Raw genomic sequence first — 13,442 nt, 5'->3', positions numbered from 1 at the left:
GTTTTAGTCTCTTGGGCTGGCTGCAAAAAAAACCCAGAGACTCCTCCTCATGAGCTCCGCAGAGCCAGAGAAACAAGGAGGCAAAGAATAAAATGTTCCTTATTTCTGTTGAAACTCTCTGAGAAAAAACAAAGGCTCGCAGCAATCTTTGAAGGCCTTGGAGCAGCAGCACTGCCCACACCCCTCAGAGGCAGCCAGGTCATGGCCATGGCCGGGGTAACTCCTGGCCAGGAGCAGTGCAGGGGTCAGAACATTCCCAACAGCCCTGAGCTCTGCTGGCTGGAGCCTTCCTCCTCCTCCTCCTCCTGCAGAGGATGCTCCCGACACCCACCTGCCCCAGCACAGGGGCTGCAGAGAGAGCTGCCTTTGTCCCCCTGGTGTCCTGCCCGAGGGAGCTCCTCAGCCCCTGCTGAGCACAAAACCAGCTCCCATCCCTCCTCCCCATCCCCATCCCACCCCTCTGCCTTCTTCCCCTGCCACGGGGGCAGAGCGGGGCCTGCTGGAGCATTCCCAGCTGATCCCTCTGGCTATTTTTAAACCCCCTCCTCATTCCTGTCCTTTGCACCCAAGTGTGGAACAAAGGATGAGCCACATCCTTCCCCCCAAACCCCCCACTCTCAGCTCACCAACTTCTCAGTGGGACCAACGTGCCCAACAAAAGGCAGCAGCCCTGTCCCCTGTCCCCTTGGGGACAGAGCAGAGCCAGCACAGGCTGGCAATTCACCCCATCCGTGGAGGTGGCTGCTCCCAGCCCCTTTTCTCCAGGCTGGGGAGGGCAGGGCTCTCCCCCTTTGTGCTGTGGGAGCAGGGAATGCGAGAGGGGGGTATAAATATCCGGGGAGATTAGTGCTCCCCAGCACTCTGCCCCGGCAGCCAGTGTTGAGTGTCACCCGCAGCCCACATTCCCTTTCTCTCCGCTCTCCCCAGCTGCCTCTCCTGTTTCCAGCCTGGAGTTCACCATCCCTGCTGGCAGCACTTTGATTTCATTCCTCCCTCCACCCCCCTTCTTGAAAAGGAGGGAAGAATGGAGCCTTTGTTGGGTGGCTGCGACACAGGCACCGAGCAAGGAGCTGCACGGGGGCGAGGGGCTGAGCACAGCCTCCTGCCTGGATTATGGCATTCCTGCTCAGGAAAAGTCAATCCTGCAGCCCGTGGTGTCTAAAGGGAGCCAGGGCTTGCTGACAGCCGTGAAAAATCCCGGCTGAGAGAAAAAAGAAATTCTTCACACCCGCTGCCGACTTCCCCCACTTTTATGTAAATTAATATTAACAGGTCCTCGGGTTTGGGTTCTGTACAGATATATACAAACAGGAAACAGCTCCCTATTTACATCATTAAGTTAATTAGGCTCTGTAAAAAAAGCACAGGTCCCACATGCGTGCCCTCTGTAGAGACAGCAGAGGTGAGCTCACGTCCTGGGCACACTGACAGTGTAATGTACACTAACGAGCCCCCCAGGCAGGGCACTGGGCACGGCTGATCCGGGCAAAACCACCCCGGCCTGGGCTCCCCTGCCCTCCAGAGCCCGGCAGGGAGAGCGCTTGTCCCTGGTGAGGCAGCACCACGTGTGTAATGTACACTACCAGCGCTCTGTGGGCCCCGTGCAAGGCACGGGACGGGCACAGATCCCGAGGTGGAGGCAGTGGATGCTCCACACGGCTCCTCCAGGGCCACCAGGCTGGGCCAGCCCGGAGGGGACCAGCCCCTGGGGAGCCCCAGGGGGAGCAGGCAGCCCCAGCCCGGGTCACACGATGCTGGCCAGTTCTGTGTTGTCCGACTCCGAGCTGCTGTTGCTCTCCTCCCTGGGGAAAAAGAGAGTTGGGAATGAGGCACGGATTAACCCACAGGACAATGTTTGCATCCCAGGAAGATCTGCCTTGGGGAGCGGGAGCTTCCAGAGGGATGACAGCAGCTCACAAGCAGCTGGGGCGGGTTCCTGCTGATCTCCCAGCACTTCACACCATCCCTCTGGAAGCTGGGATTGGGAAAACAAGTCAGCCCTTCCCTCACGCCACCGCCCACAGGTCCTGGAGGATTCCTGGACAAGCCCCAGTGCGTCCCAACCCGTCTGATCCTGCCCCCACACACACCCCCACGCTGCCTGACGCTCACCTTAAATCCTGCAGGGCTTTCTTGTTTTTGCTCCTCTTCTCCTCGTCGATGGGGTAGAGCTTGAAGAGCAGCAGGCTTAGCAGGATCAGCCCCACGGGCACAGCGGACACCAACATCTTCAGGGTGAAATTCACCTGGCCAGGCTGGGAGCAGCCCCGGGTCTGGTACCCTGCGAAGCTGTGGGGGGCAGAAAGGCACCTTCAGACAAAGGAAACGGGGCTCCCTGCTCTCTGGGGGGAGAGTTTTGGGGAACAGCTGGATGTGGAGCCCGTCAGCTGCCTCCCAGAGGTTGGGAAGTGCCTCCCTCCCTGTCCCCCCTCAGCTCCCAGGCAGGAACTCACTCCAGGCTGAGCGTGGAGATGCCCAGGGACACCCCAGCAGTGAACTTGGTGAAGAAGACGTAGAAGGAGAAGAAGATGGCCTCGTGGCCACGGGAGCTGGGGTGCTGCAGCTTGAAGTCATCGATGACATCTGGCAGCATGGACCTGTGCAGAGAGAGGGATGGTGACCACCAGGGCTGGCACGACAAAGCCACCTCCTCTCTGCTGAGAGCATTTCCCTCGGGAGCCCCACCTGGGGCTGCAAACAAGGCAAAAAAATCCCTTCTGAGGGTTTTTAATGCCTCTGGAAGCCCCTCACACTCACCAGGGCAGGAGGAAGGCGGCGGCCACGCTGATGCCAGCGGCGACGGCCACCACGTAGGTGACATAGAGGTTACTGTCCAGGACAACCACGACGATGAGGAAGGGGATGGCAGACTGCAGGGCGGGCAGAGACCAGGTTGGCATCCTCAGGGTCGGGCCCAGACCCCCTGGCTTTCCCCCCTCCCACACAGCCCAGCCCCCCAGGGGTGCAGTGTCCCTCCCCGAGCCCCAGGGCAGCACAAACAGCAGCAGGACAGGCACCAAATTGTCCTGAGCAGCAGCCCCTGCCCGGCTCCGTGCTCCTTTGGGGGAGCTCTGCTCATGCCACGTGGTACAGACCGTCCCCACGTGCACCCCACAGCTGAGGGGACACTCACCGAGATGCCCACGTAGACAGCTGTCTTCTTCCCAAAACGGGTCAGGAACCACTGCCAGAAGGGAATGGTCAAGGTGGCCGAGAGCTGTGGGAAGAGAAGGGTCACGGTGGCGGCTCTTGCTGCTGGAAAGGCCCTTCCCAGCTCCTGGCACGGCCTCCTGCCATCCCAATTCCGGCAGCCGCGATTGCCACACGCTCCCGGGGCTGGCGCGAAGCCACACGTGGTGCGTGGGGCCACCTCCTCCTCCCCCAGAGCAGAGCCCTGGCACCACACCTGCCCCGACAGAGGCAGGATCTGACTCAATCCTCGCTGCTGGGAAGGGACCTGACCTTGGCAGCTGCCCACAGCGTGGCCAGGAGCCAGGCTCTGCGGGCACCACGGCACCTGGGGCCTTTCCACCCCGCTGGAGAGGCTGGGAAGTGCTTCCAGGAACGAGGAGAGCTGCAAAGAGCTCTCAGGGAGCTGTTTTGCTCCACGATCCTGGCACTGAACACTGAGATCCTTCTCTCAAAGTGGGGAGGGGAGGGAGACGAGTGGCAGGATTTGGACAAAAGGCCCCCACGGCTCCTGGTGTCCCCCATGTGTGGCCTGGTTCACGCAGGAACAAAGGCCCCGCTGTTCCTGCCAACCCACCCAGCCTCTGCAGGACATTTGGCAGCTTCTTCTCCCTCCCCTTGTCCCAGGGGAACCTCTGGTCACTGTCCCCGTGTCCCTGTCCCTCCCCTCAGCCCATGCCAGCTCCCAGGGAGCACCCACTGGAACCCCCCCCCATGGGCTGCAGGACAGGGCCGTACCCACCATGATGGCCAGGAGAATGTTCTGGAACTCGTTGCGGAAGCCCAGGGTGTAGGTGCAGAAGAGGGCAAAGTTTCCCTCCAGCAGCTGTGGAAAAAAGGCAGGCAGGGGTCAGGGGGGACACCCAGCACCCCGGGGGGACGCCCAGAACCCTGGGGGGACATGTCTGTCCTCACACAGCTGCACCCCAGGGCAGGCAGGGGTCAGGGGGGACACGTCTGTCCTCACACAACCACAATCCCAGCACAGACAGGAGTCAGGGGGGACACCCAGCACCCCGGGGGGACACGTCTGTCCTCACACAGCCGCACCCCCAGCTCAGGAACGGGAAGAAAGCGGCCATTGACCGAGGGCACGAGGCCACATCCTCCTCCCTCTGCCCGGGGCAGCTCTGGCTCGCCCACCACGTACTCCCAGCCCCTGGGATGGTCCCCGCAGCCACCCCCAGTGCCTGTGCCCCGCTCCCTGTCCCCAGCCCTTCCAGCTCACCATGAAGGCCAGCGAGGTGAAGAGGAAGCCGGCGATGAGCTTGATGTAGGGCCCGTGGTTCATCACCAGCTTGAGCCCCTGGAAGAAGGAGACAGGCTCGTCCGACTGCAGCTCACAGGCCTCTGGGGAGCAGAGATCAGCCCAGCGTTAGAGCCCCCCACAAAACAGCACCCGGGGGTGCCCCATCTCCCTCCTCAGCACCCTGCACAACCCCTGGCATCCCAGCTCCTGCCCTCCCCTCCCTCAGCGCCATGGAGCAGCTGATTCCCCCAGGATAAGCTGGGAGAGGAAGGGCACGAGTTTGGATATCACATCCCCCCGGGATGCCCTGGTTGGCACTGGCAACCTTGGCAAGCCAAAAACGGGCGAGATAAAGGTTATCTAACAGACCCCAGAGGTGCTCTGGCCTCCTGCAGCACCTCCCCAGACCCAGAGCTCAGCTCCACCTGCCCCGGGGCAGAGCCACGAATGAGGGGCCAAAAGCTCAGCCAGGCTCCTGGAGAGGAAGGAGCAGCAGCATTTCCACGAGTCCTGAGCATTCCAACCCCCGTCCTGCCTCACCTCTCCTCTCCCTCACGCCCAGCAGCAGGATGAGGGCACAGAGGATGTAGAGCCCCCCGATGACCCCCGCAGCGATCATGTAGGCATTCCTCTGCGCAAGAGAGGGAGCAGCAGTCAGGCCAGGGGCTCAGCCAGGCCAGGGGCTCAGCCCTGCAGCCAGGGGAAGGGGAAGGGGCTCAGCCAGGCCAGGGGCTCAGCCAGGGGAAGGGGCTCAGCCCTGCAGCCAAGGGGAAGGGGCTCAGCCAGGGGAAGGGGCTCATCCCTACAGCCAGGGGAAGGGGCTCAGCCCTGCAGCCGGGGGAAGGGGATGGGGCTTGGCCCCTGCAGCCAAGGGGAAGGGGAAGGGGCTCATCCCTACAGCCAGGGGAAGGGTAAGGGGCTCAGCCCCTGCAGCCAGGGAAAGGGGAAGGGGCTCAGCCAGGGGAAGGGGCTCAGCCCTGCAGCCAAGGAGAAGGGGAAGGGGCTCATCCCTCCAGCCAGGGGAAGGGGAAGGGGCTCAGCCAGGGAAAGGGGAAGGGGCTCAGCCCTCCAGCCAGGGGAAGGGGAAGGGGCTCAGCCCTCCAGCCAGGGGAAGGGGAAGGGGCTCAGCCAAGGGAAGGGGCTCATCCCTGCAGCCAGGGGAAGGGGCTCAGCCTGGGGAAGAGACTCATCCCTGCAGCCAGGGGAAGGGGCTCATCCCTGCAGCCAAGGGGAAGGGGAAGGGGCTCATGCCCTGCCCCGAGGGGAGCACACATCAGGGGACCCCCAGCTTACAGTGTCTGTGAGAGACCCGGTGTCGTGGGTCATGTTCAGCTCCTCCATGGCCACCGAGGAGTTGGTCAGGCCGAAGAAGAAGGGGCTCCCGACGCAGGGAGTGTCCACCTTGCCAACGATCTGGCCCTGGATGGCAGTGCCCAGCACGGTGCCCAGCACCTCCACGGTCATTCCTGCAGGGAGAGGCCAGCAGGGCTGAGCACGGCCCCTGTCCACAGCAGAGCATCCCCAGCTGGAATTCAGTGCTCTTCCCGGGGAGAAATGTCCAAATTCCCAAGGGATAAAGGGAAAAGGGGAGGAAATAATGGGGAGGAAAAGGGGAGGAAAAGGGGAGGAAAAGGGGAGGAAAAGGGGAGGAAAAGGGGAGGGGGAGCTCTCACGGTAGGCAGTGGCCGAGTCGCGCTCGCTCTGCTCCCTGCTGATGAACATGGTCAGAGCTGAGTAAGGCACGTGGAAGCACTGCAATGGCACAAGAATTGACTCAGGGAGGAGGTCAGAGCCCGAGGGACCTGGGGCAGGGTGGTTTCTGCCCCTCTGTGCAGCTCAGGGATTGGCAGGGGTTGGCAGCCTCCGTGCCAGGTGAGAACAGAGCCTGACTCACCGTCACGAGGGTCTGGAAGGCACAGTAGAAGACAAGATACCACATCACTTGTCCTGTGGAGATGTCTGGCACAAACCAGATGAGGAAGTAGGAGATGATGGCAAAAGGGGTGGAGAACATGATCCTGTGAGAGAACGAAGTGTCAGCCTTGTGGGCACGGCCTGAGCAGCCCAGCTCTCCCTGTTTCCACACATCCCATGGGGTTCAGGCAGCTGATCTGGGGGCTCCTGAGCTGCCCGGATCCAAACCGGCCTGGAGGCAGCAGCTGAGGTCTCACGTGGTCAGAAGATCTGACTCAGAGTTCCAGGGAAGAGCTTTCCTTGCATTCACAGAGGTGTCTCCACTTCCACAGAAGTGATTGATCTGCTCCTGCCTTGGGCTCCCACCCCCAGCCCCGACCTCTCCCCCAGGCAGCACCGCTGTGATCAGCAGGATGCAATCACCCCCCTCATCCTGGCAAGGGCTGGGGAGCAGCTGGGGAGCAGCCAGGCAGCTCAGCCCCGCTCCCCAGCAGCCAAAAACCTCTCACCAGCTTGGCTGTGCTGCCCAGGCCCCCCAAGCCCTGGTCCTGGGGTCAGCCCTGCTCTGCTGGCAGCAGCGGAGCAAGCCAGCAGCAGGATGGCTCTTTCCTCCAGCCCTGCCCAGCCTTCCAGAGCTGCAGGAGCAGGGACATGGGATGCAAAATACAGCAGAGGATCAGAGGGGACTGCTCGAGTGCTGGGCTTTGGCAGCAATTCCTGCAGGATCTGCCAGCAAGGGCATCTGCCCTCGTCATCCCGCGGATCTCATAACCCCTGTCCCGCTGCAGGACAGCCAGGGCACAGCTCTGCCCTGCTCCAGCACCCCACAGGCACCCAGGGCCCCCCATCACTCGGGGGAGGAGGGGAGAAGGAAGAGAAGGAAGGAGGGAAGCGAGCCAGGTGCTGAACCCACATCTGTTCAGGAGATGGATTTTGCTGGGGGATTTGTGAGCACCTTGAGCTCCACAAACCCCAGGACAGAGGCTGCGAGGTCCTGGAGCGAGTCCAGCAGAACTGGACACGGGACAGAGCCACTCATGGCCCGAGCTGGCCCTTCCCTGCCAGGGAACAGCGAGATCTTTCCGTCTGGGCTGACGTACAGGACGCAAAGCTTAAACTGGAAGTCGGGGAGAGCGAGAAACAGAAACTCCATGGATGGAGAGCAGCGACAGAGGCTGCACAGGACCCAACACCACATGCACATTTTTCCACACCCACGTCACCCCCGCCGGGGAAGCAGGGGGGGAGGAAAGCGCCGAGCAGCTCCAGCCCCTCCTGCCGCCTCTTATCTGCGCTCCCATACGTGGAGCCGAGGGAAACGCAGAGCCAAACGCGGAATGAAACCGCCGGAACAGAACAGAGTCACGCTCGCCATCGCATGAGCGTCAGATGGACCAACTCCCCCCAGCATCGGGCAGCTGAGCCCCAGCCAGGGCTGACCACAGCTCCTGGCAGGCAGAGAAGTGACTGAGAGTAACCCCTGACCCAGGGCGAGGTGATTAAGGAGCTCGGAGGCGGCTGTGACGTGCCCCGGCGCTCATTGGCCCCGCTGCATGGTGTGTTCCTTTGTGCAGCTCGCACACTCCTTCCCAGCCGGGCCGAGCCGCTGGCAAACGGCTGCAGGAGGTCAAAGGCAGGGGTTTGTCACTCACGGACACCTCAAGGAAAAGTTCGGTCAGCGGGAAGTCCGCTGTGCTCAAGGAAATGCGGGTCCCAGCTCAGAGCTGGGGACGGGGTGACGTCCACGAGGCTGGGGGAGAAGGAGGAAGCAGACAGTGGATGAGCTGGTGAATGGAAATGTGCCAAAAATGCGTTTCAAAGGGAGAGGACTGAAAGGGAGAGAGGCGGTGGCCCTCAGGGAAGGTGTCTTCTCCTTTCCGAGGAACTGGAACAGCCACAAGCTTTGTGCTGGAGCCAGCTGGGCCTGGTCCCACAGATCTGCCCGGCAATAAACCCTCGCACACGGCGGGGTCACCTCGCAGGTGTTGAGGGTTGGGGTCAGGCAGCAGCCTCGAGACCACCCCAGTGCCCGCAGCTCCCGGCTTTGTACGCGGGGAAACTGAGGCAGCCACAGCAGCAACACCAGCCTGAGGCTGCACAGCCCCGCAGAGCCAGAAAAACCTGGGTTTAAGAGGTTTAAAATCAGCTCGACTCCATCCAAATTGGGCTCGGCGGGCAGCCCTTGAGCCACGCACAATAGCAGCGAGCTGCGGCTGCCCCGGCGCTGCCGAGGGGCCCAGCACGAGCAGAAAGCTCTGGCTAATTTTAACGAAGCAGGAGCTGCTCGCAGGAATGCGGCCACTGCAGTCCCACCCCCTGCCTGGAGATTAGGGCGAGCGGAGCCATCCCCGCGGCTGCCCCGCGCTAATCTCCGGACCCCAGACCCTGCTGCAGGCGGGGAGAAGCTATTTCAGGCCACGTGTGTGCAGCCTGCCTCCAACAACTGCCTGCTGCTGCCCAGAGCTATTCCAGGAAAGCCAGGAAGCAGAGGGTATAATTCTGCGGGGGCAAGCACGGCGTCCCTCCAGCTCCACTCCCCCCGTGCCCACCCTCTCTGTATTTCGGCCACCCCACAGGCACACGAGGTTATTTTAGCCAGCCTGTCCCCGCTCAGGCATTAATGCTCCACATCCCGTGCAGGAACAGGTGCTCAGGGATGTCCTAAGCCTGCCCCAGTACAGGCACGAGCCATCGGGGGCTCACAAAGCCCGTCCCGTCCGCTCCCAAGGGCAGAGGGAGCGCCCCTTGCAGACACCCAGATCCAGGACAGCTGTGTCCCTGCTCGGGGAGGACTCTGGTGACCGTCAGCCGGCGCTTCCACCACCACGGATCCGTCACACGCGCCCCCGACCCTCCTCCCCGTGGTGCCACCTGCTCTGGCTGCCAACGCGGCCCTGCAGCCACCGCGGGAGCAAAGTCCACCACAGTGGCAGGGACGCTGGGGTTTGCAGGTGCAGTGACATTGAGGTCAGCCGGGCCCAGCTTGGGAACAGCCAGAGCAACAGGCGCAAACCTGAGGCCACCCGGCTGTCGGTGGCACCTGGGGCTTTTCGGAGCTCTTGGCACCACACCTGGGCGAGCCAGGGCGTCAGCACATCCTGCCCTGCACGCCTCATGCCAGGGGATATTGAAAGCTGACTGGAAGAGCCGTGACACATCAGACAGGGAATGCAGGGTGCCACCAGCAGCTCTTACCAGGGCATCAGGCGGCCAAAGCGGGTCCAGGGAGTTTTGCTGATGAAGAATCCCACCATGGGGTCCGTGATGGCATCCCACACTCGTCCCGCAAAAAGGATGATGGAGGCGTAGAAAGCGTCCACCTGCAAGAGGAGGGACTCGTGTCAGGAAAGGCAAACCCCTGGTGCTCCCAGCTGCCCTTCCTGAGCCCTCGGGACCATCCCAACCCTACCCGCTGTGACCCCACCACCATTTGGGAGCAGTCCCTCGGTCTCTCCCCCTCGTTCAGAGGAATTTGAGGCTCCCAGTACCTCCGAGCGCTGCCCCACCGTGGAATTCCCACATCCCAGAGCCGAGTCCCCAAATCCAGCACAAGGGAGCCCAGGGGCTCTCCCTCCACAGTTTCCTTCCCTCCGTGTTTCACACCGACCCGGCACGCTGCGGGTCTGTCGGACGGGCCCTGTGTCCCCCCAAAACAGCCACCACGACCCCGCTTTGTCCCGCACACCACGCGTGGGACCGGCCCGGGGGAAAGGGGAAACCCGCAGCCAGTGCCGAGCCCCGCGCAGCTCCATCCCCGGGGCGAAGCGGCACCGGGAGCTGCGGGAGCCCCGGCGGCAGCGCGGCCGTACCTGCGCCACGTCCAGGAGGTAGATCTGGAGGAAGAAGCCGAGGGCGCAGCCCGTGATCTGGTACGGAGCCCCCCCGACGGCGTAGCACAGCTTGCTGCACACCGACAGCCGCTCCCGGCTCTCCTGCAAGCGGGATCGGCGTTAGCGACCCCGGGCAGAGCCCCCCAGCCCCGAACCGGCCCGGACCCCCCCCGGCGTGCCCCGGGGCTCACCCTGCGGCGGTGCTGGCGGAGCGCGGCCGGCAGGAGCCCCCCGGCCCCGGGCCGCTCCGCGCCGCCGCCGCCGGCCATGCCGAGCGATGAATGGAGCGAGCCGCCGCCGCCCGCCCTTGTACCGGGGGACCCGCCCCGAGTTGGGCCGCACCGGCCCGCCCCCAGCCGCCGCCGCCTCCTCCTCCTCCTCCTCCTCCTCCTCCTTCTTTTCCTCCTGTCCTGGCCCTTCCTCCTGGCGCTCACCTCTCTGCTCTGTCCCGGTGCTTTCATTGCTTCTCGTCTGTCCTACATCCCTCCATTCCCCCATTCTTCATCCCTCAGCCCCCTGCTCCATTCCAGCACTTCATCCCTCAGCCCCCCGCTCCATTCCAGCCCTCCATCCCTGCCCTCCATCCCTGCCCTCCATCCCTCAGCCCCCTGCTCCATCCCTGCCCTCCATCCCTGCCCTCCATCCCTCAGCCCCCTGCTCCATCCCTGCCCTCCATCCCTGCCCTCCATCCCTCAGAAAGGCAGAACGGTTTGGGTTGGAAGGGGCCTTACAGCCCATCGTCTCCTGCCACCTCCCTGCCAGGTTGCTTCGAGCTCCATCCTCCCTGGCCTTGAGCACTTCCAGGAATGGAGCATCCACCACCTCTCGGGGCAACCTGTGCCAGTGCCCCACCGCCCTCATCGTCAAAACCTTTCCTTATATCTCACCTAAATCTCCTCTCTTTCGGTTTAAACCATCACCCTGTGTCCTGTCACAGCAGGCCCTGCTAAAAAGGATGCAGGGGACACTCGCGGTGTCCCCCTTGCTGAGTGGCCACATGGACTTTGTTCCGAGCCCCTCTCAGCTGCTCCAGGCTCTGTTTGCCCACGTGAGCACACCCAGACCTGGGTCAGTGTCGTGTCACCGCAGTGACAGCCACCAGCTGCCCTTGGCTCAGGCCACCAGGGCTCAAAGATCGGGCTGGGCCGAGGGGGCCAGCGTGGCACCAGCACCGTGCCCTGAGTGCCACCATGGAGCTGGGCATGGGGGTGGGAACAGGCAGGGAGGACCTGGGATGCAGCAGGACCTGAGAGGTGAGCAGGGTGGGTGGCCCAGCAGCTCCAGGCACTCCCAGTTTTCAGGAGCACTGAGTTCGTGTCACCATTGACTCACAGTTTCTGGCCCCTCATTACACCTGCAGTGGGTTCTCCTGGCACTGCCTTGTGTCACAGGGATGCCACCACCCCCTGGGGATGGGAGCCTGAGTGAGGCTTCACTGTGTCCAAATCAGTGACAAAATACCTCGAAACAGGAGAGGAATGGATAAAGTTTCTCTTTTCCTCAGGGAAAATCCCTTGCCCAGGAGCAGAGGGGACTCCTGTGGTGGCACTTGACCATGCTCTAGGGACCAGACTCCCCAGCGTGTGTGACCCCAGCACCAGTACTCTGTTCCCTTTGTCCCGGGGGCTCCTCAGCTCCTGGGAATGCTTTTGGCATTCCTGTCCTTGAGCAGAGCTGCCTCCTGGGCAAACAGGGCTTTAGGGGAACAAAGAGATGGCCTCTGAGGCAGAGATTGTGCAGAAAGACCACAGATAGGGGAGCCCAACCTTGCATATGAACAGGAGAAGGAGCCCGACCAGGATTCCCCTGGATTAGGAGGATTTTCTCCCCCAGATCTGGCATTGCACAATTTCCGGTGGGGGATCCGAGCCCTTCCTCCCCAGCAGATGTTCTGGGAGATCCTCGTGGTGATAAATGGCCCACCCAGGGCTGATCCCAGCAGGGATGTCCCTGCAGCTCCCGCCAAGCCTGGGGACTCTGGGGACCCACAGGTGGTTGGGGTTGGGCCACTCAGAGGGTCACCAGACCAGTGACACTGCGCCAGCCCGGCCTCCACATCGCCCAGCTGGGGACACCACGGGGGCTCCAGTGCGGGATGGCACCCGGGGACACGGGAGGACGGGGGCTCCAGTGCGGGATGCCACCCACACCTCCCGCTGTCACACATCCGGCACAGCCTGGAGCAGGATCTGAGCAAGCGTGAGAGCACCCGAAACCAGACAGCCCTGCCAGGCTGGGCCAGCCCGGACAGGGAGCGTGGGCTTGGGGGCAGACAGCGCAGAGGTGATCCCAGAGCTCCTGGGGGGCACAGACCTGCCTGAGCGTGGGGACAGCACTGCCTGACCCCGCAGAGCTCCTCCAGGGCTCAGGGCACCTCCTGCTGTCGGGCAGGGAGTGACAGTGACAAAATGAGTGGCGGGAGTGAGGAGGCAGCAGGGCTGGGACCAGCGGTGCGTTTTCCTCTCCTTTTCTCTGCGCTCTCAGAGGGGGTGGCTTCACGCCCGGGGAGCTGGGGTTGGTGTGACCCCGGGGCTGTGGGCACTGTCCCCCTCCCTGTCAGGCTGGGCAGCTCTCAGTGGTGTTCCTGCAGCCCACAGGGGTTTGGCTTGCATTCTGCAAACCTCCAGCCCTACAGCTTTTTGGGGACAAAGGGGACTCGTTGCAGGGCTACACGTGGCGTGTCGCAAGGCAGAGGGGGACGAGATAGGGCCAAGATTGTTGGCACAGCCTCTGCTCCCTCCCTGGGCATCCAAGCCTCCCGTGGGCATGGCAGAGCAGCTCGAAGGCTGCAGCGGGATGGGGACAGCCAGAGGCAGAGCCCAGGACACCCCTGAGACACCTGCCGGGCTCCGGGGGTGGCTGCCCACTGTGGGGAAGCCCTCTGGGGTCTGGACTTCAAAGCCCAGCCCTGCTGGAAGTGGGGATCCAAAGGGCACAGGGCCACCAGGAGCTGCCCTTGCATCATGTGTGGAGCCGTGCCAGCCGCCAGCAGGGCCACGGCAGCTCCCGAGGGCTGTGCCAGCACCGGGGGCTGTGCCAGCACCGGGGGCACACACTCGGCGCTGGCTGGGGGCCTGTGCCAGCACCCTGCAGCTGTGGGGCACGGCTGTCGCTGTCACCGCAGCCCTGGGGCGGTCACCCCCCGCGTTTGCACAGCCGGTGGCTCTCGGTGCTGTTTGCCCAGCGCCTGCAGAGGCCGGGATCAAAGGGCTCCGGCTCCTCCAGCCCTCCCCGGCACCGCTCCTGCACCTTCCAGGCAT

The 13,442-nt window shown here is 63.2% G+C and overlaps 1 protein-coding gene across 2 annotated transcripts; it reads right to left on the bottom strand.

The window, feature by feature from the left end:
* Window positions 1-1,232: 1,232 nt before the first annotated feature.
* On the bottom strand, window positions 1,233-11,185 carry MFSD2A (major facilitator superfamily domain containing 2A). Of its 2 annotated transcripts, none has more exons than XM_038161009.1 (14): window positions 11,070-11,185; window positions 10,162-10,284; window positions 9,548-9,672; window positions 6,333-6,456; window positions 6,112-6,190; window positions 5,732-5,904; window positions 4,979-5,069; window positions 4,418-4,539; window positions 3,932-4,015; window positions 3,134-3,217; window positions 2,758-2,870; window positions 2,454-2,597; window positions 2,113-2,289; window positions 1,233-1,802 (listed from the first exon to the last, which is right to left on the bottom strand). In XM_038161009.1, the coding sequence occupies exons 3-14, from the start codon at window positions 9,604-9,606 to the stop codon at window positions 1,745-1,747; spliced, it is 1,308 nt and encodes a 435-aa protein (XP_038016937.1). In that variant the 5' UTR covers window positions 9,607-9,672; window positions 10,162-10,284; window positions 11,070-11,185; the 3' UTR covers window positions 1,233-1,744. The 2 variants fall into 2 exon arrangements, with proteins under 2 accessions (XP_038016937.1, XP_038016936.1); XM_038161008.1 differs by lacking the exon at window positions 11,070-11,185 and adding an exon at window positions 10,374-10,493.
* Window positions 11,186-13,442: the final 2,257 nt, after the last annotated feature.

This window comes from Motacilla alba, chromosome 23, assembly GCF_015832195.1.
Source record: "Motacilla alba alba isolate MOTALB_02 chromosome 23, Motacilla_alba_V1.0_pri, whole genome shotgun sequence".
Taxonomy (NCBI): Eukaryota; Metazoa; Chordata; class Aves; order Passeriformes; family Motacillidae; genus Motacilla; species Motacilla alba.
This window is presented reverse-complemented; position numbering and strand designations above follow the sequence as displayed.